The 24,022-nt window shown below is 50.7% G+C and overlaps 11 protein-coding genes and 1 non-coding gene across 12 annotated transcripts; 6 read left to right on the forward strand and 6 right to left on the reverse strand.

The window, feature by feature from the left end:
* Positions 1-137: 137 nt before the first annotated feature.
* Positions 138-1,403, forward strand: CC1G_00094 (hypothetical protein; the record flags this gene model as incomplete). Its single annotated transcript, XM_001836906.2, has 4 exons — positions 138-348; positions 383-593; positions 647-832; positions 992-1,403. 4 exons carry the CDS (start codon positions 138-140, stop codon positions 1,401-1,403), a joined length of 1,020 nt encoding a protein of 339 aa, XP_001836958.2.
* Positions 1,349-2,389, reverse strand: CC1G_00095 (TATA binding protein-associated phosphoprotein). The gene is made up of 5 exons (XM_001836907.2): positions 2,248-2,389; positions 2,123-2,188; positions 1,971-2,065; positions 1,851-1,919; positions 1,349-1,791 (listed from the first exon to the last, which is right to left on the reverse strand). Exons 1-5 carry the CDS (start codon positions 2,330-2,332, stop codon positions 1,651-1,653), a joined length of 456 nt encoding a protein of 151 aa, XP_001836959.2. The 5' UTR covers positions 2,333-2,389; the 3' UTR covers positions 1,349-1,650.
* A 95-nt stretch (positions 2,390-2,484) lies between these two features.
* On the forward strand, positions 2,485-3,207 carry CC1G_00096 (small nuclear riboprotein F). The gene is made up of 5 exons (XM_001836908.2): positions 2,485-2,510; positions 2,564-2,689; positions 2,746-2,810; positions 2,872-2,893; positions 2,945-3,207. The coding sequence occupies exons 1-5, from the start codon at positions 2,505-2,507 to the stop codon at positions 2,969-2,971; spliced, it is 246 nt and encodes an 81-aa protein (XP_001836960.2). The 5' UTR covers positions 2,485-2,504; the 3' UTR covers positions 2,972-3,207.
* A 218-nt stretch (positions 3,208-3,425) lies between these two features.
* Positions 3,426-4,292, forward strand: CC1G_00097 (hypothetical protein). Its single transcript, XM_001836909.2, has one exon. The coding sequence runs from the start codon at positions 3,471-3,473 to the stop codon at positions 3,771-3,773; it is 303 nt and encodes a 100-aa protein (XP_001836961.1). The 5' UTR covers positions 3,426-3,470; the 3' UTR covers positions 3,774-4,292.
* Positions 4,293-4,510: 218 nt separating this feature from the next.
* Positions 4,511-6,320, reverse strand: CC1G_00098 (hypothetical protein; the record flags this gene model as incomplete). The annotated part of the gene is made up of 13 exons (XM_001836910.2): positions 4,511-4,709; positions 4,794-4,813; positions 4,881-4,890; positions 4,964-4,976; positions 5,043-5,067; positions 5,140-5,285; positions 5,355-5,533; positions 5,594-5,646; positions 5,704-5,724; positions 5,787-5,798; positions 5,856-5,984; positions 6,038-6,210; positions 6,278-6,320. 13 exons carry the CDS (start codon positions 6,318-6,320, stop codon positions 4,511-4,513), a joined length of 1,023 nt encoding a protein of 340 aa, XP_001836962.2.
* Positions 6,321-7,466: 1,146 nt separating this feature from the next.
* On the reverse strand, positions 7,467-10,083 carry CC1G_00099 (WD repeat/BOP1NT protein; the record flags this gene model as incomplete). Its single annotated transcript, XM_001836911.2, has 7 exons — positions 7,467-7,731; positions 7,783-7,970; positions 8,022-8,155; positions 8,207-8,454; positions 8,507-9,159; positions 9,210-9,635; positions 9,691-10,083. The coding sequence occupies 7 exons, from the start codon at positions 10,081-10,083 to the stop codon at positions 7,467-7,469; spliced, it is 2,307 nt and encodes a 768-aa protein (XP_001836963.2).
* A 239-nt stretch (positions 10,084-10,322) lies between these two features.
* CC1G_00100 (brg1-associated factor b) lies at positions 10,323-12,458 on the forward strand (the record flags this gene model as incomplete). Its single annotated transcript, XM_001836912.1, has 10 exons — positions 10,323-10,341; positions 10,394-10,678; positions 10,732-10,930; positions 10,982-11,076; positions 11,139-11,260; positions 11,323-11,474; positions 11,661-11,760; positions 11,939-12,121; positions 12,239-12,358; positions 12,420-12,458. 10 exons carry the CDS (start codon positions 10,323-10,325, stop codon positions 12,456-12,458), a joined length of 1,314 nt encoding a protein of 437 aa, XP_001836964.1.
* A 728-nt stretch (positions 12,459-13,186) lies between these two features.
* Positions 13,187-13,277, forward strand: CC1G_20112. Its single transcript has one exon. It is a non-coding gene; the product is annotated as a tRNA-Lys (tRNA).
* Positions 13,278-14,199: 922 nt separating this feature from the next.
* On the reverse strand, positions 14,200-15,950 carry CC1G_00101 (hypothetical protein; the record flags this gene model as incomplete). Its single annotated transcript, XM_001836913.2, has 3 exons — positions 15,892-15,950; positions 15,365-15,838; positions 14,200-15,303 (listed from the first exon to the last, which is right to left on the reverse strand). The coding sequence occupies exons 2-3, from the start codon at positions 15,770-15,772 to the stop codon at positions 14,200-14,202; spliced, it is 1,512 nt and encodes a 503-aa protein (XP_001836965.1). The 5' UTR covers positions 15,773-15,838; positions 15,892-15,950.
* A 414-nt stretch (positions 15,951-16,364) lies between these two features.
* Positions 16,365-16,813, reverse strand: CC1G_00102 (hypothetical protein; the record flags this gene model as incomplete). Its single annotated transcript, XM_001836914.2, has 2 exons — positions 16,365-16,464; positions 16,521-16,813. 2 exons carry the CDS (start codon positions 16,811-16,813, stop codon positions 16,365-16,367), a joined length of 393 nt encoding a protein of 130 aa, XP_001836966.2.
* A 151-nt stretch (positions 16,814-16,964) lies between these two features.
* Positions 16,965-17,973, forward strand: CC1G_00103 (hypothetical protein; the record flags this gene model as incomplete). The annotated part of the gene is made up of 5 exons (XM_001836915.2): positions 16,965-17,210; positions 17,265-17,484; positions 17,538-17,618; positions 17,678-17,820; positions 17,875-17,973. 5 exons carry the CDS (start codon positions 16,965-16,967, stop codon positions 17,971-17,973), a joined length of 789 nt encoding a protein of 262 aa, XP_001836967.2.
* A 456-nt stretch (positions 17,974-18,429) lies between these two features.
* Positions 18,430-23,109, reverse strand: CC1G_00104 (STU1; the record flags this gene model as incomplete). The annotated part of the gene is made up of 11 exons (XM_001836916.2): positions 18,430-18,735; positions 18,798-19,055; positions 19,116-19,247; positions 19,299-19,624; positions 19,680-20,681; positions 20,781-21,486; positions 21,535-21,633; positions 21,842-22,360; positions 22,424-22,870; positions 22,937-22,998; positions 23,055-23,109. 11 exons carry the CDS (start codon positions 23,107-23,109, stop codon positions 18,430-18,432), a joined length of 3,912 nt encoding a protein of 1,303 aa, XP_001836968.2.
* Between the last annotated feature and the right edge of the window lie 913 nt (positions 23,110-24,022).

A 24,022-nucleotide genomic window follows, 5' to 3' on the forward strand; every position in this document is an offset into this window, starting at 1 on the left:
AATGTTTCGTTATCTTATCTAAATGAATGCAGCATCATCGCGCTTTGGGACGAGGTCCTTGAAGTTGCATTTGTACTGGTCGGACGGCATTGTTGATCCTCTGCTTCTATCGCGTATCCAGTCGGTCCTCTGTCAAGATGACCTCCACGACGACACCGCACTTCGTGACTCTTGGGATGTTCATTATCGACGACTTTTCGTTCGCAGATGAGCATGGCAATCCGACCGGGAAAGTGGTAGACCCACAGGCAAGCTTCATCCTTCTATCACTGGGACATGTTCCTTACCTGGAGCACAACTTCAGATTGGCGGAGGAGGAACTTATGCAGCGATCGGGGCGCGAATATGGTCAGTACCTTCTCTCCCAGGTAGTGACGCGCAGCTATATATGAATACCTTTTTGCGTCTCATGATCATGGAAAGGGCAGGTTGCATCCCAATAATATTCGCATGATAATAGACAAGGGCCGCGACTTTCCCCTAGAAATCGAACAGAAGCTGCTACAGTACGGGAAGGAAATGTGGTCATTCAGGGATCAACCCAACGCACTCACGACGCGTGCTCTCAATTCCTACTTGGGTGAACATCGAAAGTCTGTCATTTCCAAGCTGTCCTTCTACTCCGCTGCCAACTCATACCTTTCAGCTTTCAATATACCACACCTAGAATCCGTATCACACCGCGTGATTTGGAACCGTTAGGCATCGTCAAACCTCGCACTCTACATTTCATCTGCTCACCAACTCGAGCTGCAACAATAATCTCCGAGGTCAAGATGGTGAAGGGATGGGAACCCATTACGATCTATGAGCCCATACCAGTAAGCTTACAGTGCGTATGCTGCCTCGATATGCCGTGCTGAGCCCAAGCCAGGATCGCTGCGTCCCAGAAGAGTTACCCGCCCTCAAGCAGGTGCTGAGCTCGATATCCATTCTGAGGTAATGTTCATCACAGTTAGTATTGACCATTAAATTCAATCCCATTCTGCAGCCCAAACGCCGAGGAAGCACTATCCTTGCTTTCGATGGCGTCGACCCAGACACGCGCAACCATTGAACGTGCTGCAGATTCCTTCCTCGACTTTGGAATCGGAAAAGAGAATTCAGGTTTCATCATCATCAGAAGCGGTGCATTGGGTGCGTACGTGAAATCAAGGTCACAAGAAGGCAAGTGGATCGACGCATACTGGGGTGACGAGGACCGTGAACGTGTCGTGGACGTCACAGGTGAGAGGAGGCTCTTGCGACTTCTTGCCATCGAGGATGAAACAGGCTCAAATGTCACTTCAGGTGCAGGGAATTCCTTCTTGGGTGGCCTTGCCGCCGGTATTTTGTTCTCCGAAGGTGATGTAGTGGAGGGTAAGTGTCGATCTATTTGTAAAACCTGTAACGAGGAAAGCTGAGGATCGAAACTATTCCCTGGCAGCCGTACTTTATGCTTCAGTATCTGCCTCGTTCATAATCGAACAACAAGGTCTGCCAGTGATGGCCACAGATAAGGACAGTGAACGGCCACTTTGGAATGGAGAATGCCCAGAAGAAAGATTACAGAAACTAAAAAAGAGGGTAACCGCGGTTGCGCCTGAAGGAAATGGGCGAAATTAAGTATACACATACTAATAATACAAATGTGACTGCTGAGCACTGCAGTTATGAGCCTGCAGGAGGGGGACCAGTCTTTTCGTTGTTGTATCTGGCTCGGCTAGCGGCAAAGAGCTCTTCTTGCTTTGCGAGCAGTTCCTCTTCTGTCAGACCCGATTGTTCGAACTTTGAAACCTTCTTTTCTCGGTCCTAGTGGGCAGCTCGAGTCAATTTCAAAGGATTAAGAGTAGTTACATCGTTAAACCTACCTTTTGCTGTTGCTTGTGGTCTTTCAAGACGTCCTCTACTTCGGTCGTAAACGAATCGAATCCGAGTCGCTTGAAAGGTCTCAGATAGAACGTAACAGCGAGTCGAGACGATGGGCTCACTTTCAGCGCACTAATAATGTGCTCTGGCGCGATTGTCTTCTTTGATTCTTGTTCGCATATTTCATTCGCTTCCGACGAGATTAGATGGATGAATTCTGCAGCAGTTGGTCATTACGTTTCTGGCATCCAAACAAGTAGCGACATGTGTTCACCTACACAGCACTCAATGACAAGATCACGCGTCTCTTTCGCGCAAACTACATCGTTTGGCAGGATTTCTAGAGGGATGAGAGTTTGAGTTTATCGAAAAGGAGAGAGGATACTGGTCAAACCGTACCGGCAATCATCTTGGAAACAGTTGCTTTGGGCAGTGAGAGTTCATCATCGACACCGCCGCCAGCGTGTCCTTCGCGGTCAGACATTGTCGGCGGACTGGCGTATATTGGATGGGTATTGTGTCAAGCACCGAGAGGATGAAGGAGAAAGACAAGGCAGGCGCTGCGATGAATGGTTGAGGTTCAAGTAAGATATTGATTCGCCATGTTTGATTTCGAAGTCCGCACCGCGCTTCTTTCTTCCTCTGCTTCAACCACCATGTCGGTAAGTCTCTCAGTTCAGGGCACAGACGGTTATCATATTGACCTACAGAACAGGTTAATCCAGTAAACCCCAAGCCATTCCTCCAGGAGCTCACTGGAAAACCCGTATATGTTCGGCTAAAGTGGGGTTTGGAGTACAAGGGTTTCCTCGTCAGTACCGATGGCTACATGAACCTCCAAGTACGCCTAGTCCCAAGGTGCCGCATAAAATACCGCTAATAAACGGATCTTTTTAGCTGGCCAATACGGAAGAGTTTCAAGATGGCAAGTCCAACGGTGCTCTCGGAGAAGTGTTCATTCGGTACGCGAGTGTTGTCTGTCCCATGGAACGAAGCGCCGCTAACCTAGATAACATCCTTTAGGTGCAACAACGTCCTCTACATTATAAGTATCCGCCTCGTTCTCATATCCACCCATATCTGACTCCCTTTGCACAGAGAGGCACCGCCGGAAGACTCATGATTGCTCACTCATCACCCACTCGCTCTCCGATAAGATTGGCGATGACCCGCCATCTATCAACTACGCCAGGTTACCATGTGTTATACAGCTCCATCATCGACCAGTGCCGTCCAACCTTGAGCATCGATTGCGGTAGAAAGGAAGCAGACTGGTTGGAGAAATGGGAACGTGACTGAGCTAGATATTCAGGGAATGCACATCTATAAAAATACATCTGAGCGTTCCTGTTGTTATGAGTCGCTTTGAGATCCCACTAGATTGTGTTACCGTCTTCGAGATTCCACAGGGTCAAAGCAGCTTTGCAGCGAGGACTCAACGAGGTCAATCGGGTCGCCAAGCGTCTGGAGGCAGCCGAGGCGCACGTGCACTGCCACTGTATTCTGACTCCGCTCAAAAAAAACAAGTCGCGAGCTGGGACCATGCTGCGCTACATTCTTTCCTACCCCCAACACCAGCCAGGCCACCCACCACCAACACACCCACCACACCGACCATCGACATGGCAAAATCGTTGCGTTCAAAGGTGAAACGATCATTCCGTGCAAAGAAGCGGGTCGAGGGCGTTTACGCAGCAACAGCAGCCGCTCGGCTACAACGGTTAAACAGCAAGCTCGTGGAGATTACCAAGAGAGATGTAGAACGAGAGACACCAGGAGGAGACGCCGATGAAGCAGAAGACGTTCCAGGTTGGTTGATTAACGCTTTGGCCTTGATGCCCAATATCCGAAGCCTTCAACCTCAAGATCTCGCCTATTTATCTGGAACATTCCCCACCCCCACTTCGACCTATCTCACAGCTTAAAGCTGCCCTGCGATACTAATCGCGCCACGTTTTTCGACCCTTCCCCCACCACCTTTATACCATTTCATTGATTCTTCATGCCTCGAGCCCTTTTCCGTTCGTGGATGAACAATCATTGACACCCTATTCTCTTCCCTCAACAGCCGATAACGCGGCGTCGACCACACAACCAGGTACATACCTGACCAACCCTTGACCACACCCGACTTGTGCTTAACGTGCTCCTTTAGACGATGGTATGGCAGTCGATGGTGAATCGACAGAACCCAAGCGTGTCTCGACCCATGGTCCCCGCAACTCCCGGAGAGAACAGTGGCGGGCGTCGAAGGGTATGACTCCCAAGCCACCCATCAAGGGCATGAACCGCCAAGGCGGTGTTGCAGCGCGAAGAAAAGCTGGACGCTCGAAAAGAAGACGATGATTTCACTGTGTACATTATACTTAGGCCTGCTCGTTGTATGTATCCTATCCTCTAATTTACGTATTACAAACTCATTATATCCTAAATGTCGTTTGTCTGTTCAGAAGCACACAGGCTTTCAAAATCATCACGCCGGTGAACCATATTCAAAAGATGACCCCTTTTCCGAAAGAGCATCACGATCCTTGGAATTGTGGTCGATGTATGATGACCTGTGACTCCGATTTGTTTGTTGGTACGGGGAGCTCGCTCCCGAGGCACTGTTCAGCGGTGATTGTAATGTTCTATGCGTTGTCCCCACAATATAGATAGCTACTCACGGAAATTCAGCCATGGTGATGTGCTCAGTTGTTACATGCACCTCTGGCCTAGTTGAGGATTTAGTTGGTTTACCCGGAACGGCAGCTGGGAAAGCCCTTCTTCCCTGGTTAGTCCCAAAGGACGCCGAGGGGACGAATTGATCTGACGATCTGAACTCGACCAATCGAATGACTGCCCGACATGCTGCTATAGACCTGAGAAAGAAAAGAGCGAGTCAGTGGGTATAAAGAAATGTTAAACGCCCCTGGGTAAGAACGTGTTATCCGCGGATGACATACGTGATTGAGGCAGCAGGAACCTGTGGGTACGAGTACAACCTCATTTAACACCGGTCCTGTGTGATATTGGGATAAGACGGCGCTTACCGTTGCAATGCTGTTAGAGAGAAAAACCACATGTAATCGGGGATATAAGCAGTGATATGACAGTCGGAGAAAATGTCACATACACGTTCATTGGCGCTGAAAGAGAGGCCACCGTCGTTAGTTACAATAATCCGACATCGATAACCCCACATGTAAACTTACTATTTAGATTCAAGATGTTGAGGACCTGTAAGCATCCGGTACCAGTCGCTCGTGAGTAAGGCTTGGAAACCGGATGTCAGGCGGGATTAATACATACAGCTGGAATGCAATTCATCGTGAAGGAGATGAGGAAATAGACCAAACCGTCGTGGAAAAGCATCTTCCAGAGCCCTGTCTTCGGCGAATTGCGCCCAAGCAGAGCCATGGTTGTGAAGAGGAGAATCATAAAGTCGAATCCCATGGCTGTTGGGAAATGGAGAGGCCGAGTCAGTCCCCGGGAATGAGGCAAAAGTACCGGGAATATAGACTGACTGAAAAAGAAGGTAATGTTGAGGAACAACGGGCTCGTCTGCGTGACAACGCAGGATTGGGAGTCATCGTCCCACTGAGCAATAACCACGAACATCCCTCGGTAGAGGAGGGCCCAATGAGCCAAGCAAAGGATTCCAAGGATCGCGATAATAGAAACTCGACGTTCCCACAAAGCAATCCTGTGGAGGCAAGAACCGAGGTAAATGCCAATGTTCGAGTGAGAACGGTTGTGAACATACGTTCGGAGCATCAGGCAAGTCGAGGCGCAGAGAATTGCCATGTTTCCTGTCCACTATAGATAATGATCAGACTCGGCGCCCATTCCATCCGATGCTCATTGTTGACTCACGGAATTGAAGGTGAAGAGTGCCTTGATAGATGCGCGTCGTCAGTTATACAATTTCAGGATGCCAGGGGCAAGTAGCATCATACCCGGCAGTTGATCTAACCATGGCAGTGATAAGCAAATGTTCAGAAACGTAGAAATGGATGAAAACATACGGGTGTCAGTGCGGACAGTGATATTATCCTGGTTGCAATGTCAATCAATGCAACTAGGAGAGATGATATTGGGTACCCACAGGCCGATGAAAGAGAACAGCATACAATATCGGCACAGCAGGAAGAAGACTAAACGATTGTCAGCGCCTTCGTCGGAGAACACACAGACGCCGGGAACTCACTCTAAACCATTTTCGGTCAGTGTCATCGCAATACATTCCAGGGAACAAGTCGCTCACCAATGGCCAATGGAACCTCCTCTTCCGAGTTATTAACGACCATTCAAAGTCGCAGGTCATGAATAGCTCCCATAGGTACAGTCCAAAGAACGCGAAGATAATCTTCTCGAACGCCTCTGTTTAGGGTGACAGTAATCCGTCCGAGTCAAAAATAGAAAAGCAAACAACGTGCAAAGCACTGACCTGCGGCACGGGCGATCTCGGCAGAGTCAGACCATTCAACCATCTTGCTGGGTCAACGAGGGAGGCAGCGGTAGTGACAACCTGGTAACAGTGAGGAAGGTTAATAAGACCAGACTCAGGCTAGAAGGATTGCGGCGCCCACCACCAGAGTCCACACAGATGATCAGATGCGTCTACTCACAATGGAGTTTAAGCCGATGGAGAGGGCCAAAGTGAACGATATCAACGGAGGGAGGCTGGGGCGACCTGAAACAACTGGCAGAGGTCACCTACAGCTTAAAACCCTCTTCAGCCAAGTGAGGTAAAAGTCACCGAGATCATAATAACCACCTTTTACCTTGACAGGGCCTCTCTGGACCCATGGACAGGTGGAAGGAAGGGGAGAAGGAGTGGACAAAGTAATAGATCGCTGGCGTGCGCAAGGTAATCAATGTCAAACAGTCCTGCGAAGAAGTCTAGACGGCACCACGGCTCACACAGATGAGCAGTGAGAGGGGGATGGTGCGGAGATGTGGTGGATGCCACGGTGCAAATCTTGACAAAAGAGATCAATCAGTGTCCCGCCGACGCTCGAGTGTGGTTGGATATGGATAAAGGCCTTGATGGCCCATGACAGCATCGTCCGTAGAGTGGTACAACGAGACCAGTACTGGGAAAATGTCGAGGTATTGTCGTATCGTAGAGCGCTGTTAAGGCCGAGGAGAAGCCAAGAATTCTCGAGTGCGACTTTCCGGTTGAGTGTCAATCGTGTCAGTGAGAGTGGAGAAGGGGTTAACTCACCTAGTCGAATGCGCCCTGCATGGAGACAGAGGCTGAGGTTATTTTGGGTATCCCACTTGGTCGGCGCCGAAATGTACGTCTATTACTCAACGTTCCTTCGTCAGGAGAAGCGAAGGCGGAGAAGTAATGTTTTGAAGGGACATCAACGGAGTAACCTAGATAACCTTTTGATCCCCTCCAACTGGGTCAAAGAACTCCAGCACCAGTTGAAGAACGCGTGTGAATAAGGGAGTCACCGTTGCAAAGGCTGGCACACCACTGGATTGATAGCGCCAGCAACAAGGCCACGAAAGACCCACTTGAAACCTCGAGAATTCGAAGACTTCTAAAAAGACTAAATGGAGAAACAAGTTCAGCAGCGTCAAATTCCTCGCGAGAAGCAACAACAAAGAGTCTAGATAACGTAGGATTAACTGCACCATACCGCCACTGTCCCATCTGCCGCTGCGCTGAGGAGCCAAGGGTGTTTAGGCGTCCATTTTACTTGAAGGATTCCCAACCCATCGGTTATTTGGTGGCCGCGCAAAATCTTGAGAGGGACAATAAGCGGATCGGTCATAAGATCGTTGTACACTCTGGCATGGAATATCTGTATTGATCCGTCGTCTGAAGAGGAAGCGAAGAGGGGATATGTAGGGTGGAAGTGGAGAGATCGAATAGCTCGGGAATGGTATCTATCGAGACGGATTAGCCTAACCCTCAACACCATCTGCTGTAAACCTTACCTCAAGACCTTGTAAGGTTTTTCACTCAGTTCAAGGTCGAACCAGCACAATTTTCGATCGTAGCCACCAACAATAACATGATCGCCAGACGGGTGGACATCCATGGATGATATCCACCTGATACCAGGTTGGAGCGTTTTGATGAGCTTCTGTTCCGCGAGGTTGTACAACCGGACATATTGCTGGGTCTAAAGCAAGTCAGAACCGTGGCTGGGACACAGACGTGAATGGATGCATACTGCAACGAAGAAGTGCGGCTTTATCGGATGGAAAAGGACTTGCTGAACCGCGCCCTTGATTTTCTTGAATGGCGCCTGTGAGTGTCTTCGGGTGAACTGGTGAATCCAAACGCCATTCTGAGCACCGCCGCTCGCTAGAAGCCTTGTCAATGCCGACAGCCCTTTCAGACTCCAAGAGTACTCACAAACGGTGGCAATGTAGTCGCCCTTTTTGTGCCAACTGATTTGGGTAGGAAGGCCAGAAGAGGGTGGAAGGTTGAGGGATAGGATAGGTTGCTCGACTGACCACGAGCTTAACGAAGAACTGGACCATTTGACAGCTGAGGGAGTCGCCGGGGCCGGGGGCAGGGTTGAGGGAGCCAAAAGGGTTTGTGTCAACGCCAAAACCGTTGGGTCAAGATTCGGGGGAATAAGGAAATGGATAGTTTCCTCGCTAAGATTGGTGTCAACCTGGGTAAACAGTTGACAGGGGAAAGTGAACTTACATTCCCACAGCAAAGTAACAGGCGTCCGCCCTTGGACACCACTCGAGTGATCCTATCTTGCCCTCGAACTTCCATCGCCTGATCTCACAGCCAACGTTGACTTCCCATAGGCTAACGACACCGTCTTCGTCTCCACTAACTGCCCAGGCGCCATCTGGGCTAACACTGACGCACCTTGCACGTCCCTTGGGATGCGTGAAAAGGAGGCTGCGATAGTTAGGGAAAGGTTTTAAGCTGCTGGGGCTAGGCAGCTTGGGGATCAGCGAATTAGGATCAATGTTGAGTTTAACGCGCTGAATTCGAGGAGCAAGGTAAAGATCCAACTGGCGGTTGAATCTTTCCTTGATGAACTGGTCGTACGCTGGGACATGGCGAAGAGAAGAGAATTTCTGTGGAAGAAAATCGCGTTCCCTGTCTTCAGGATCTTGCTTGAGCCATTCCTGCTTCTCTTCTTCTGTCGGAAGGTATTCTTCAGGGGGATTATAAGACTCTGCATTGGTTGGTAGGGGGCGTTTCGGTGCTGGAAGGGGAGGTGGTTGGGAAGACGATGGTTCCGACGACCAAATGGAGTAGAACTCGAATTGCTTGGAAGATGTTTTTGGTTTGTTTGGAACAATGCGCCCTTGGCGGATTGCTCGAACGATTTTCATGATCTATAGCATGTCAATTAGCGCTGGTCATTCCTCAATAGCTCTGAATCAACCTTTTGCTTTTCCCATTTACTTCGAACCCAGCGACGTTTAGGTTCTGGCGCAGCAGACAAAGGCATGATCTCTTCCTTTCCTTTTCCAGTGAACCATTCAACCATGGGCTCGTAGGGATCGTAAGTCGCGTCCGGATTTTCTCCAGCATACAAGCGTTGGATGATGTCAAGTTCTTCGGAAGTCAAGGGTTTGTCCATTTGCATCTTTTTGTCAAACGCAGAAGTCCTACTCATAATCAGGACATGCTTTCCAGCCATATGCAAACGCTGAACGCACCAGGAATCCGGGTCCTCAATCGTCGCCAAAAATTTGTCCAATTCATCGCCCTTGGCGGGTCGAAGAACTCGCTTCCCATTTATGTCGTAGCCAATGTGCGGCAAGTCATCATACCAATGCATTGGAACATTGCCGACTCTGTTGGGAGACTAGCGTGATAGAATTAGGATCCATTTTGAAAAGAGGTGTATTGTCGCGACCTACGTCTTCAGTGGAGGAATCCGAGTCGTAATCAGGTTCAATTTCGGGATAGACGCGTTTTTGTTGGCCAGTGATATCAGAAACCACGGTTTTCGCCTTGGGGAAGACGTGCAAAGATTCGTCCGAGTCCGAATCTTCCTCGTCGCTGATATCAGGTTCGTCTTCTTCATCCTCTTCGTCCTCCTCTTCGTCCTCCTCTTCACTGTCACTTTCAGCATCTATTTCAGGGAATTCGTCGTATTCTCCATCGTCAGATACGTCGCCTGCGTTGTCGTCGTCTCCCTCCTCGTCGGTCAACATCTCCAATTGAGAGGTGAGGGTATGAGTTTGTTCCTGCTCTGGTTCATCGCGTTTTCGTTTCGAAGTGGCCTTCTTTTTTGAATCCGTAAGCGCCATTCAAAGTGAAGAGAGATTAGATAAGTCCTTGAAGATAGCCGGTAAAGTTCAAGGGTCCTGGAGGTTGCAGACAGAACTTTGGAAAAAGTTGGGCAAGGACGAGGGCATCCGGACCGAGGAGCCAACGGCCTCCGTTCCTAACACGGGACAATTAATGCAAGGATGGCCCGAAATGGCAGGGGCAAAACCAACGTTGAACGCGTCCCCAACGTCGAAATTGCATAACTCTCTCAGAAAATATGGTGAACTACGGAGGAGGTGAGCGCATCTAACTGATGCTACCCAAGTTAAAACTGACGCGTTTCTGTAGATGAGGTGTCCGCGCTGGTGATTGACATTGGAACTTCATCCTTGCGCGCTGGATACGCGGGGGATGATACACCAAAGGCCATCATTCCAACATCCTATGGATATATCCCTGCCCCACCGGAGGCAGACGTCCCAATGGGAGATGGGACTGGAAACGGAGAACAGGGATCAGCTACCAACGCCAACGAGGGAAGCCGCAAGTTTGCTCAAATGTTCTTGGGACAAAACGGCCCTTCAATGTGGAGGCCAGGCATGGAGATTGGGAATCCTTTGGTGGATGGTCTTAGTAAGTGAAGTAGCATTTGCCGTGGCCAACTTCGTTAACAACCGGATTGAAAGTTCAGGACTTCAATCCTATCACTCCGCTTATCAGGAATGCACTTGAAGATGTCCTCCGAGTTGACGCAACTGAACACCCAATTCTTGTAACCGAACCGACATGGAACACACCCGCAAATAGGGAGAGAATGGCCGAGATCATGTTTGAAGAGTTCCAAGTACCGGCTTTCTATATTGCAAACACCGGCGTACTCAATGCGTGAGTTGCGTCGTTCCCAGCTGGGAACGGATTCTAATTCGGTACATTCAGATTCGCCGCTGGGAAGGGGTCAGCACTTGTTATTGATATTGGACAATCCATGGCCAGTGTCACACCCGTCGTTGATGGTTTTGTCCTCCGCAAAGGTGAGCAGCCTTCTCTCAAATTTCATTCGAACCTGACACTCATGCTGCATTACCATGACCAGGTCTTGCCTACACACCACTACCTCGCTTCATACATGCCCTCTCAAAAAACCTTCTCATAAATCAAACGCCCGTGAGGCCAGGCATCGAGCTTTGGCCGCACCAGCTTATTGCCACCAAAAGTGTATGTCCATTTACATGCCGAGTCCACTTAAAGCACCTTGTTGATGTCACTCACGGGGACAGCCTGTTGACATCGGTCAGCAACCCATCTTTACACTTCGACAAGATCGCCTTGCTCAAACGACCGAGAGTTGGCGCTTGTGGGCAGAGGCCAAGGAAGTGGATGAGTGGATCCAGACTGTCGCTGCAGTGTCAGAACAAGGTTGGAATGACCAGTACGTGTTGCTTCTTTCCTTCCACTTCCTGGTCGTTACCTTCACGAAACGGTGATGTAACCGACTGCTTTTGTCAACTTCCTCTGCACTATACGTTTACATCACCCATCCATACTCTGCATGGCAGAAGGCTAATCTATTCGTGTTCTTCCTCCAAACCGCGATCGATCAATGCCTCCCAAATAGACTAATGGCGAGGTCGCTACCGAAGCAATACGAATTCCCTACTGGTTACGCTGCGAACTTTGGGCCAGAGCGTTACCAAATCGGCGAACACCTCTTCCTGGTATGTTCTACCACATATCTCCCTTGGTCCCTCACTAAAGAGTTCACTTGCACATGCACTATTTCGTCACCCTTTTTGCTTAATCCACCATACTGTCGCTTGCCCTCATAACCTTAACGATCCTACACCCATCGAAATCACCGAAATTAATGCACCCCGCCTTATTTTACCTTTCCAGCCAAACAACAATAATCCCAACCAACCCAAAACGATCCCCGCACTCGTCACCGAATCACTCCGGGCCTGCGACCCAGAGCTTCGTCAGGTCCTCATGGGTAACATCGTCCTGACAGGTGGTGGCAGTCTGTTTACAGGATTGGCGGATCGTCTGAACGCGGAAATGTCGAGGACGTTCCCTCATGTACGTGTTTCTTCGCGTCATCTTAAACCCCCTGGTCTTGTTCTTTAATTCCCTCGTCTTTTTGGCATGTTCTTGTAATTTGTCATTGACGCTAGTCCTCATCTTCCCTTCGAACAGACAAAGATCCATGCACCCGGCAATCCTGTCGAACGACGCTACGGAGGTTGGTTGGGTGGAAGCATTCTCGCGAGCCTGGGAACCTTCCACCAACTCTGGATCAGCAAAGAAGAGTGGCAGGTACGTCAAAGGCGCGCAGGTCTCTTTATGCATACTCCAAACTAACTCTGGATTACGTTAGGAACACGGAAAGGCTATCGTTGGACAGAGGTGCAAGTGATCTATCGTCCGTCGAATCTGTTCTCCATCACAGTGTATCCCCGTCTTTTCATCCTCTTTCCGTATGGTCATTGTTGTTGTATCGCAGAAATCTTCAGTTTGTATACTTCGGGATTCAGCCACTGCATACCGTGGTCACTGGTACGATCGCAATTTGAGGACCCAGTGGACCAACAGCAATAGCATCTGAAAGGCAAAGAGTTGTTGCGCAACAACATTGACAGACAACACGATGGGAGAAACCTGTACTGGCGGCAGCCCAGGTGCGCGGTGACCGCCAAACTGACAAGGCTGTGGGAGGGGAACCGGCAATAGAAACTGCGAAGACATGGGGTCCGCTGAAATGAAGTAGGCTAAAGTAGGTCCCCATCGTGATGCCCTGCTCTTGTTCGACACCATAGGCTCGTGGAGGACCAGAAATCTGGCGGTGGATCCATGGTACGGATGAGGACCGTTGCATTGAACACCACCCCCTCATGAGTTGCCTGATAACTCGCCATAACCTTCCAAGTTCCACCCCAGCGAAAAGAGGCTGGCCACAGGTCACACTCGTACTCCTAGAAAAAGAGCCCAAATCCCTTACGATGGATATGTCAGCTTTTATAATGGATACGGGATTAATGTACTAGTATGTGGTTTCTGTACAGTATGTATGTACCTGACTGCCGCACTGGGAGGCATCCCAGCTGCTTGCATCATTGGGCAGACCACGGAAGCAGTTAAAGCATGGCCCGCCTAGCTCAATCGGATAGAGCGTCAGACTTTTAGGGCCAGTCATGTGACCATCTGAAGGCTGCGAGTTCGATCCTCGCGGTGGGCTATCAGGATTCCTTTTTTCTTCGGCGTACCTCTCCTCCCCTGCTCGACACAACTTTTGTTCTGCGTTTCTGTCGTCAAGTGTACTTCCTTCTTCTCATAGCGTTGCGATGGAAATAAAGCGAATGACAGGATAATGATCACATAGGCGCAGGACGAAGCAACTACAAGCCCTACATATAGTACAATGAGGAAACGGTAAGAATGAGAAAGACGGGTACAACTTGGTCCGAGATGATACCGTAACCGAACGTCCTATTTGTAGTAGGCAGGGGTGGAGGCGGATGGCGGGTGTATGATGGAGGGATGGCGGCTGAAATGATGAAAGGTGGCAGGCAGGTACCGGTAAGGAATGCAAAGAGGTGCACACAGAAATGTGTATCTTTCTGTTCGAAAACGGACACGACTGTAGGGAAACAAGTGCTCGGTCAACTTGGGGGGATCTTTGAATGTAGGAAAAAAGGAGGATAAAGAGAGCTCGAGGGAGAAAAAAGGCGGAAAAGTAAAAGAGAAGATGAGAGAGAAGCACAGGCGAGCCCATTCATAATCAACCAATCAACCAATTACACGAAAAAGACAACTTCACCCGTACGGGAAATGGGGGATGAGAGATGACCCTCCCGATGGCAGGAAAGGATAGAAAGAGGGATGGGAGAGTAATAAAACAGATACATACACAACAGACAACGTCCAGCGGGGGAGGTTCCGAACTGGCCAACCATAATATATAAGCTCGATCTTGTTGGAAGCGAAAGCAGGGACGGGACTTGCAGCAGAGAATGAGAAAAGACAGAAGGAAGCCAAAAAATAAACGAGACGGAATTCAGAGCTCGCGTGGGCGGATGCAGGGAAGCTTGAGGGGAATCACGGATGTAAGGGGTGGTGGGTAGCGCAAAGAGACCAAGTCAGGCAGTGACTCGAGGCTTTCAGTACACCTCGACTTCTCTCCTCTCTCGTGCATCCATCAACACGCCCAGTCCACCGATCGCCTTCCTCCTGATTCTGGTGGCAAAGTTCTTGGGTCCGAGCTCTTCAGTGCCCGAAGGTGGCCCACGGGGCTGCCTGGTCGGCTGGCTGGCACTAACCATCCTGTGGTTATTGGCAACGGCAGCGACTGCTGGAGCTGTGACTGAAATAACAGGGTTAACGGGGTACCCAGCCTGGGTCTCGGCAACAGCGGAGACAGGGCGTCCGATACCCAAGCCCTCGTACAACTTTTTGCTTGCTTCTTCGCGCGGCGAGAGTGGCATGTCATTGGAGGATGAAGAGCGAGGGGTGGTGGGAGAGGATGACTTGACGCTTGATCCAGATGATTGGGACTGGGTATCCGCGTCGGTATCATCGTCCGTGGTGGTGTCAATGGTCACTGCCGGAACATGTTGGGCGACAGCAGGACTGAATCGGAGAGGCTGAGGTCGGAATTTAGGGCCCGCATTGGTTCCGTTGCTCGAAGGGGCAGAGAGACCGGGAGGCGGCGAAATGCGTCGGGTTTGAGTAGCCGATTCACCAGGGGGAGGGGTGATCTTGACTGCCGGCGAGGAAACTGTTCGGTTGCCGCTCAAAACGGAATTGTTGTTCCCTCCACGTCTCCACGAAGAAGCGCTGTCTGACTTGGAAGGGACGGCCCCGAGAGAAGTGCCACCACTGATGACGGTGGTGGATGGAGTGAGCGGGGGAGCGTTTCCAAGATCGTCGTGACCAACATTGAGACTGACGCTACGACTGCCGAATCGACCACCGAGAGCAGCAGTCATGGGAACCTGATCTTCAGCAGCGCCACCGGCGACTCCGAGCTGCGCTCTGAGCTGGTCAGCCTGGTTGGCACGGCGCATCTGAGCGCTCATAGCGGTGGCACGCAAATCGAAGGAGTTGGTCATGGGGCCAGCGGTGGCAGGTGGGTTGAATCCAAGACTGGTGCGCCTCTGAGGGGCTTGCTGCTGTTGCTGTTGTTGGAGTTGCAACTGTTGCTGACGCTGAGCCTGGGCCAACATTTCTGCTTGGTATTGCTGGGCCTGTTGAGCCTGGAGGGCCTGGTGGCAACGAGGGCTTAGTGCGATGTTCTCGCGATAAGTCTCCGATTGCGTTGCTTACCTGCTGAATCCTAAGCATCTCAAGGTGCAGCATTTGCATCTGCATGGGGTTTGGCTGAGCGCCATTGGGCATACCAGGGACAAAATTGGGCGTCATTGGGACGTTGTTGTAGTTCATCGGCCTGGCCTGTTGCTGAGCGAAGCGATTGTTGGGACCATCGACGGCGGCGGTCATTGGGACACCTCTGTTGGCGAACATGGGGTGGTGGTGAGCCGGGAGTTCGACAAATTGATCCTCGTCTTCCTCTGGGAAGTAAGCGGGGTTAGAGTAGGAAGGTGCGCGGTTGATGTTGAAGGAGCCGGTTGGAGCAGCTGTGTGTGGAACGTTGAGGGAAGCTGAGCGGACCCCGCCTGTGCGAAGACCGGCGAGAAGGGAAGCACGGTTGTTGTTGTTGGCTGTGGTGGACATTTGGATAGATATATGGGTGGCAAACGATTATTTGAATGGCTGAAGGGTAATTGTTGAAATGGGATGCTGGTTTTGTAATGAGAAAAAGTGTGGGCTGTATTGCAACAAAAAGGGCGCACTTGTGTAGAATGGGCGGACTCTCTGGGGCCTGGCTCTTGAAATTAAAGGACAAGTAAAGTGTAGGAAAAGCTTTTTTGTGGTATTTGAATTGAAATATATAAGAGAAAAGAAAGAAGGGAATTCAAATATTCAAAGGAAGTCGAGCCGATGAGGGAAGGAGAAAGAGAGAGTCTGAGAGTCTAGAGACCACCCAATTTCAATCCCCGCCGACCTGCCTCAGCAACAACAACTACAAATACTTTTTCGCGCAGGCACGCACTCGTCCATCAAACACTGCACTGCGTATCGCCGTGTGCGCCGTATGGAACGGGTTCAGCGTTGTCTATTGTTTCTTCAGTTTCATTCACAATTCATTGAAAGAACTTCTTATACCTTCACATACAACTCCCAGACTTCCATGAAAAACGACCGGATTCCATCGTCGTTCTTTCCGTCGTGTAACAAAAGGAACTTCATGTCTGTCCACTGATTATCATCCATCCAACACAATAATAAAGGACTTTAGCTCACTTCCAGGCGTGATAAACGCCGATACAGTCCACTCGTTGAATTTGTCGACAGATTTCAGATACCTAGCCAATGTCCCGGTCCATCAGCAAAGAAAGACAATCGTACTGTTACCACTTACATCGCATTCTCCTTCCGCATCACGTCCTCAATAGCATCCAGACTCGCATTCGCAATCATCTGTATAACATGCCTATCCTGCCCACCGCCCCTCACAACCCCATCGCTCGTCCTCTGCGGAGCACTCGATGCCCCAGACAGCGCCGTCAACGTCCCTGCAAACGCTGAAGTCGACCATGTCGGGAGGTTCGCAGCCAATGGACTGGTCGCAACTGGTGCCGGTTTGCTCGACTGATGAGTGAGGCTGTACAAAGGAGTATCAGAGGGAGAAAGAAGGAATAGATGATGCGACATTTCTCTATATGTGGTTGTGGCCTTCTTCAAAGGGGCGTTTTGAGCGCTAATTACAACTTTGATGGCCAGCTCTTCTATAACAACGGCAAACACCCTTCCGGCCAACGCGTTCGCGTGCCGGAACGCCATCATCATCACTTGGCTTTGAACCATGTCGTTCCTCCATCGAACACTCTTCAGACAGTCTTGTCTGATGCGAAATACCGCCAACTCAAGGTCGTTCTTGACGTCTACAAAGCAAAGCCTGCGATATCATCCTTCACGAGGATGGAATCCACCACCCAAACGCGGTTACCTCGACTTTCTCGACAGGATACCCCAGAAAACCGTAATGTACGGGATCTTGGGCGTAAACGGTCTGGTGTTCGGAGCATGGTACATGTCCCAACAGAAATACGTGCGTTCTCTCGTCTAGCACCCCAGGCCACTCAAGTCGTGACAATACCAACAGAAATACGAACGCGACCCTTCAGCCTATCTCTGGATGCACCAGCACTTTACAAGTAGCTGGCAAAACTTGCGGCAAGGCCGTTATTGGACACTCTTGACATCCTGCTTCTCGCACCAAGACATGGCACACATCTTCTTCAACGGCTTCACATTCTTCTTCACCGCACCAGTGGTCTTGCAAATGATCGGTAGCAAGAGGTTTATCTTCCTCTATATGGGATGTAAGTACAGCTCTCTCTCATAACCTCTCTATGCTGACTGTCCCTTGGGACAGGCGGACTCGTGTCCTCGGCTGCGTCCTTACTTTACGCACGCTACGTCGATAAGAGAGACAGGCCAAGTTTAGGAGCAAGTGGTGTGTACATGCTCAAACCTGGGTACTCGAGCAAGTTCCCCTCACCATCCTCACTCCAGGTGCAATATACAGCGTAACCTCTTTCCTCGCCTGCGCTGCCCCGACACTCTCGTTCTACATTTACGGAATCATACCTGTCCCAGCCTGGTTATTGGTTTCGGGCATCTTCGCCTGGGACGCTTACAAGACAGTCCAAGATAAGGTGAGGTCTCCCATGCGGCGAGAAAGAAACAGACTAACGATTGACGCATTTTAGCGAGGCACAGTGGACACCATTGGTCATTTGGGAGGGTTGGCTGCGGGAGCAGCGTCGTATATCGTCTTGAGGAGGAGCATGGGCAGGCCCTTGTATTAGACGGTTAACGCCTCACAGTAACTCTAATTTCATTGCACCATTCTGTGCACCCACCCACTGCCTCCTCTTTAATTATCCCACCCCCCTCGCCAATTGTATTGATTGACCTGGAAATGATTGTTGGTCCGCCCTGTACATCCTTCTCTAACCGCGGACAAAAATTACTTTAATAGCAAACCATATGATAATCATCATAAATCACAAAGCTACAAGGCCGGACACGAGGGTAGGAGAGAAACACGAAAACAAAGCGAGTGGTTCAATAAACGACAAAAGCGAGACCTGGAAGAAGTTGGGGCGGAAAGGTACAATTCGGTCATGAAAAGGGGATTGGTATCGTATCAAAGTGTGCATAGGGTAGGATAAGTCTATCGAAATCAAAGTGCGTTCAGGTTGCGTCGTCGAACAATGGGAGCTCTTTCAGCTCCCCTTTGGAGTCTCTCCCTGAGACCCACTCTACCTCCCAAAGCCACTGGAAACACGACTAGGCGTACTGGTCCTCGTGTCCAACCTCATAATCTCCTTCTCGAATTTGGCCAACCCGCTTCCCCCTTTCCCATCCCCATTGCTCATCAACCCACCCTTCCCATCCCCTCTAGCCCCGTGCTTATCAAACAAGTAGGTAAGAAGATTCTTCTTATCGTCTGCCAAGCCATCAAGGAGCGCAAAGAGCTGTGTTTCATTCCGGATGACAAGTTGTGCAGCGATGATCGAGGCTGCCGCGGATTCTCGGATGATGAGGGAGGAACGGTCATTCAAGGCCTAGGATCGGAAACCAATATACTTAACATCGATTTCGAAACGGCTGAAAAGATAAAACTCACAGTGATGAGTGTCGCCTTCAGCCTCGGGATTTCCTCTTCAGCAATTTCAGCCGGAAGTCTCAAAATGAACTTGCCAAGCGCAATTAACCCAAACGCATAGGTTGCAGCTTTAACCTCCGTTAATCCTTCCACACCATCAAGCTCGGGAGGTTGCCCCTCATGGAAGGAACGGAGACACGAGTGGAAGGTCGTAAGGCCGTAGACTGGGTCAATCTTGCTGGTAAGAGCGTCTCGGATCGTGCTGGTGGCTTCGAGGACCTGGATACACGCGTATCATGAGATGTCAGGCATGGGAAGGTGAATGCGTTTGGGACGTACGTTGACTTTGTTGCAATACCTCAGATTCATCAACATGGAGAACAAGTCAGCCTCTCGATGTTCCAGGTACGGAGCCTGGTTCTCTAACATCTCCCAGATGATAATGAGGCCATACTCCAGTTCAGACTCATCCTACGATCCACCGTTATAATGTTGTATCATCCAAATATCCAAGAAACTTACCTTGGAAGGCTCCAGCACAGTCAAAAGGGCTCCGAACAGCCTATCGAACAACCTCTCCCTTTCCCAAAGATCTGAGTGAAGTTGCTGCTGCTGACTAGGCAGTGCTTTGACAGCAAATGGCGAGGGGCTGGTTGGCTCTTCGCCCATTACCAGTGACATGGGGGAAGATGGATCCGGAGCAACGGGGTTCTCTATGCATGCCAATGCGGCCTTCTGTAGAATGTCTTTCGAGAGCTCACCCCTCTCCAAAGCCTCGACCAAGGCTTTTATTTCATCCATACGCTCCAACTCGGACTTCAGCTGCGAGGGTGCAGCTTTGGAGAAGACTAGGACGCTCAAATGTGAGAAATCGGCATCGGAATAGGGAAGGAAGGCACGCACGATTCATCCTCTTCAGCCACCATCCGGTTGAGTGTCTCTTTGCGTGGAGAACGTCTAATAACGATGCACTCCTCTTGGCATTGACAGGACTATCCTTGAACATTGCCGCCTGCTTCATAATCACGCTAGTCTTGTTATTCGGCGTGCTAGGTGGTGCTTGTTGACTTCTGTCGCTCTTCGGCGCTCGTGTATCAGCAATACCAGCGAAGGCAGCGGGAATGGGTGCAGGTGAGGATTTGGGTTTGGCTCTGACAGTGGCCTGACTATCCATTCCTGTTGCTGCAGCTCCTATATTCGAATGCCTGACTTTGCCTTTACCGATCGTTATAGGCATCATTGGAGCTTGCAGCTCATCCTCTTCTGCATCATCAACCAATTCCAACAACCTCTCAGCCGCACTTTCAGCCTGTTCAGCCCTCGCTCTCAGTGCATCCTCGACCACAATCTGCAGTCCTCCCAACTGTCCCGGTACCACATCGGAGAGCGACCCCGAAGATAAGGCGTTAGAAACGCTGGCAGCGACAGACGGCTTCGACCCATTCGAGCGAGGAGAAAGGGGCGGGGTGCGGGACCGAGGAAGCTGCTCATATGCAGCGGAGAACGACATGAGATTGACCGAGTGGTCATCCTCTGTGTCTGTGTCACCTTCCGGTATGGGAACGGTTGTAGCAAGGAGGAAGGATTCGTCCTTCAGGTGTGAAACAGAGGGGAGTAACAGGGACTCTCGATTGGGAACGGGAACGGGCCCATTCCTGATACCCAGCCCGGTGGGCCGACGAGGTGGCGAGGCTTGGCCTGCTGACGAAGGAGGGGAGGCGGGCAGGGCGGTTTGCATCGCTTTGCGCAGGGTACCGGTCGTGGCGAGAGGCGAAGACGTTCGTCGTCGGGCATTGTTATGATCGGACAGGGACGGCGAGTGAGCTCGTTGGCTCGAATTGCTCGAAGATCCTCGGGAGTGATTTCCAGGCACTGCAGTAGAGCTGACAGAGCGTGACGCTGAGACTGGTGGGCGAGGTTTAAACGAGGGAGGGGAGCCGGGTGACGAAGACGTTCGCAGAGGCGATGTCGGCCTTGCAAAGGTCGTCAACCTCGGAGACGTACTCGTACCGGGGGAAGTGGATCGGCGAGACGAGGCGGGAGTATGGGAAGAGGTGGCTTGGTGCCGGAGGGTTGGAGGGGCGGCGGCGATGGCTTTGGCCTTGGCTCTGCTGGCGGCGATGGCGGCAGCAATGCTTGACTTCTTTGGAGGAGCAGGTGTCTTGGGCTGAAGCGAAGTCTGCATGGATGCATCAGGACATGCCCTTTCAAGCTGTTTCCGAGCGGTATTATCCAGGCTGTTCAGGATGGCAGTCGCGTTATCTGGCCATATGGCATGGAAAGACCAGAACATAACACGACTCGCTTCTCGCACGGCGGGGTTTGCATCACCCAGTGCCTTTTTGATAGACCTTTCCAAGATTTCGAGACCTCCAGCGGCTTCAATATTGTTTTTGGAGCGCAGGCCATGCACTTCAAGATATTTCTTGAAATGACCAATAACGAACGCCCGTGCTTGAACTGTCTTTTCTTGTAAGGTGGCCCATAGTAAAGGCAAGACGACCCTGGAGGGTGCTGAGGTGTATGTGATAATATCGCCCACGGAAGTTTGTGACTGCTGGGCCGTTATCTTCTTGGTAAATGCTGCCATTTTGAGAAGGTTGGTGAGCAACAAGTCACAGTATGGGTCCAATCCAGGACCCAGTATCGCCGCCATTTCCGAATACATTAGGCAGGTGTTAACGGCGACAGTGGTTCTTAGACTGGCCAGCTAGAAATGTTCAGGACAGAAGCAAGAATACAGAGGCGCATGACTAACTGTTTTCAAGGACCATTGCATAAACCCGTCCTTCAAGCAAGCAAAGAACACCTCGGGATACCGATTATGTACATCGCCTTTGAGCATCCCTCGCACTCTCTGAATGGAAGAGTCTCTAACACTCCAGTTGTGTTCAGTCTCTTTGCCCTGGGCATCTGATGAGGATACAGATAAAGGTTGACAAAGTTTGCACTTGCCTCGAAAGGTTTGGCCATTGTTGCAAACTCAGATTCCAAATCACGGGCTGAGGCGATCTATACGCACGGAAAGTGAGAATAGAACTTCATGGAATACGAAGAGAACGTACATAGACAGTTTGAACATCGGGATTGTCAGATACAGGGTTGGATGTGGGGAGTGGCGGGGGAGAAACGACAGCAGCTCCCCTACTTGCTGGACGTGGGACTTCTTTCAGGTTCATAACGCTCGTCGCTCTCGAGAGTGTATTGGTTTGACTCGGGGCGCGTGCTTTCGCTCCCGCAATCCTAAGGCTCGGAGGTATATATTCTTTGGCTTTGGAGCCCCCTTCTCCCTGTTCTGAACCATTGGCACTGCCTGGGGCGCTGGCTGTTGCTGCCGCCAGCAACTTTGCAAGAACATCTTCAACTATGGCTTTGCGGACATTTTTCTTTGACATTTCCTTCTTCAGGTCAGCCCTGGCAGCATCGGTGACACTGGGCCCCGAGAAGAGCTCAACGACTGATGTCCTAGCGCAGTCCCGAACATGGGCGTCGGTATCTTCCAAGCAATCGACTAGGAGGGTGAGGTAGGGCCTGATCGGGAACTGAGGATGACCGCGTCGGATGTTCACAAGGGTAAGGATACTCTGGAGACGTCAAGAGCACCTTCCGGTTAACGTACGTACAGACATCTATTTAAATAGACTCACCTGCTCCCTAACCTTCCAAACTTTACTGGCCAGCCCTGCTTCCCTCAGAAAACGCTCAAATATCATCAATGGCGTCTCTACACCTTTCCCCGATTTCGAAGTCATGTTGCTTGCACCGCCGGCGCGGAATGCGTAGCCACCAAGGATCACCAACGCTTCCCTCGCTTTGGCCTGTGGTCGTTCCTTATCCCCTAGACGATCGATGATCCCTCCCGGGGGTAGAAATGACATGAGGACGTAGCGTAGGGTGGGTACATCGATGAGGCCAGAAGTTCCGGAACTCGACGAGGCATTTGGGGTGGACTGTGAGTTGTTTATTGCAACATTGCGCGTTATAATCAGTGGCAAAAGCGGAGGAAGGGCGTAAAGGGTGGCACTTGTCAGATGCTGGTTCGATATTCGCAGGCACGCTTTGAATGCACTGATAATTGCGTCGGAATCGGTGATCTGCAAAGGGTGTTGGAGTCCATGCTCAACTTGTCGCTGCACCGTCACGGAGGAAAACCCTCATACCTCGATTTCGGACTCAAACTCTAACTGTAGCTTGGCCAGAGCATCGACCTTCACGTCGACATCTGAGCGATTCGTGTGTGAACAAAAATCCTGGACGAAGGGGTGGATAGAACATTACCATTGCTCTTCAACTGAGCGATGAGCTTGTCCAACCGCGAATCTTCGGACGCCATGGCGACAGACCGTTAGCAGCGCGTTGGCCACCGTGGAGAGCCAGTTCGGTGTTCAGAAAAAGAGAAACTGAGGTCGAACGAGGTAGAAACTGGCCAGCGAACGATGCGGGAGCGCTCCCAGATCACGAAGCGAAGCCAAAACTGCGTTAGTCACAGATTGACGCGCTTCGCCAAGCTAAGCCCTGCATTCCACCCTGATTGGTCAGAATGTGGGAATAATTCAGACGCCAACGAGGGCAAGCTGGGCGCTTTCCTCGTTCATGGACAGTCTCTCCATTGAAATACATGATTCACTACACTACACTTGCGCGCTTTAGAAAATAAGAAAGTTTTCTGTATATACAAGGTATCGAGTCGTCCCCGCTTGCGTGCTGCAACTTTGAAGCGCTTTCTTTGAGGGCGCCTTTCGAAAAGGCTTGACCCTTGCCAGCTTCCGTGATCTGAATGTGGGGGTGGGATTCGACGAGGACCAGACTGTGAGCTGTAACGCTCAGCAATCGATCATGAAAACCGGGCGGGTTAGTACCACAATCGCTTTGAATCACTCTGAGTGGCCCACAAGCACAATATTCCCTCCAGACAGCGCGGCACTGTCAGGGCCTAGCAGACGGAAGTCCCATGTGAGGACAGTTTCAACTCTGGCAGTCGGAAACATTCGTTATTGTACACCTGCTGTATAGATAAAGCAATGTCGCTACTTCGAAAGCGATCAAGACACCGTCCTCCTATTCATTTCTTGTCGGAATGTCCCAAAGATTGCCCAGGTGAGACATGATCTCTGAGTCGTTGTTTCTGTCGACTGTCAATGTGCCTTCTGACAGTATGAGTACGGGAGACTCACGAGAACTTTAAGTTCAGGGAAACCCCCTTCAGTTTTACGATCCCAGAGTAAGATGGGTTCTGCCTCCCTGTC

Source organism: Coprinopsis cinerea, assembly GCF_000182895.1.
Source record: "Coprinopsis cinerea okayama7#130 chromosome 5 map unlocalized cont3.5, whole genome shotgun sequence".
In the NCBI taxonomy this organism is placed as follows: domain Eukaryota; kingdom Fungi; phylum Basidiomycota; class Agaricomycetes; order Agaricales; family Psathyrellaceae; genus Coprinopsis; species Coprinopsis cinerea.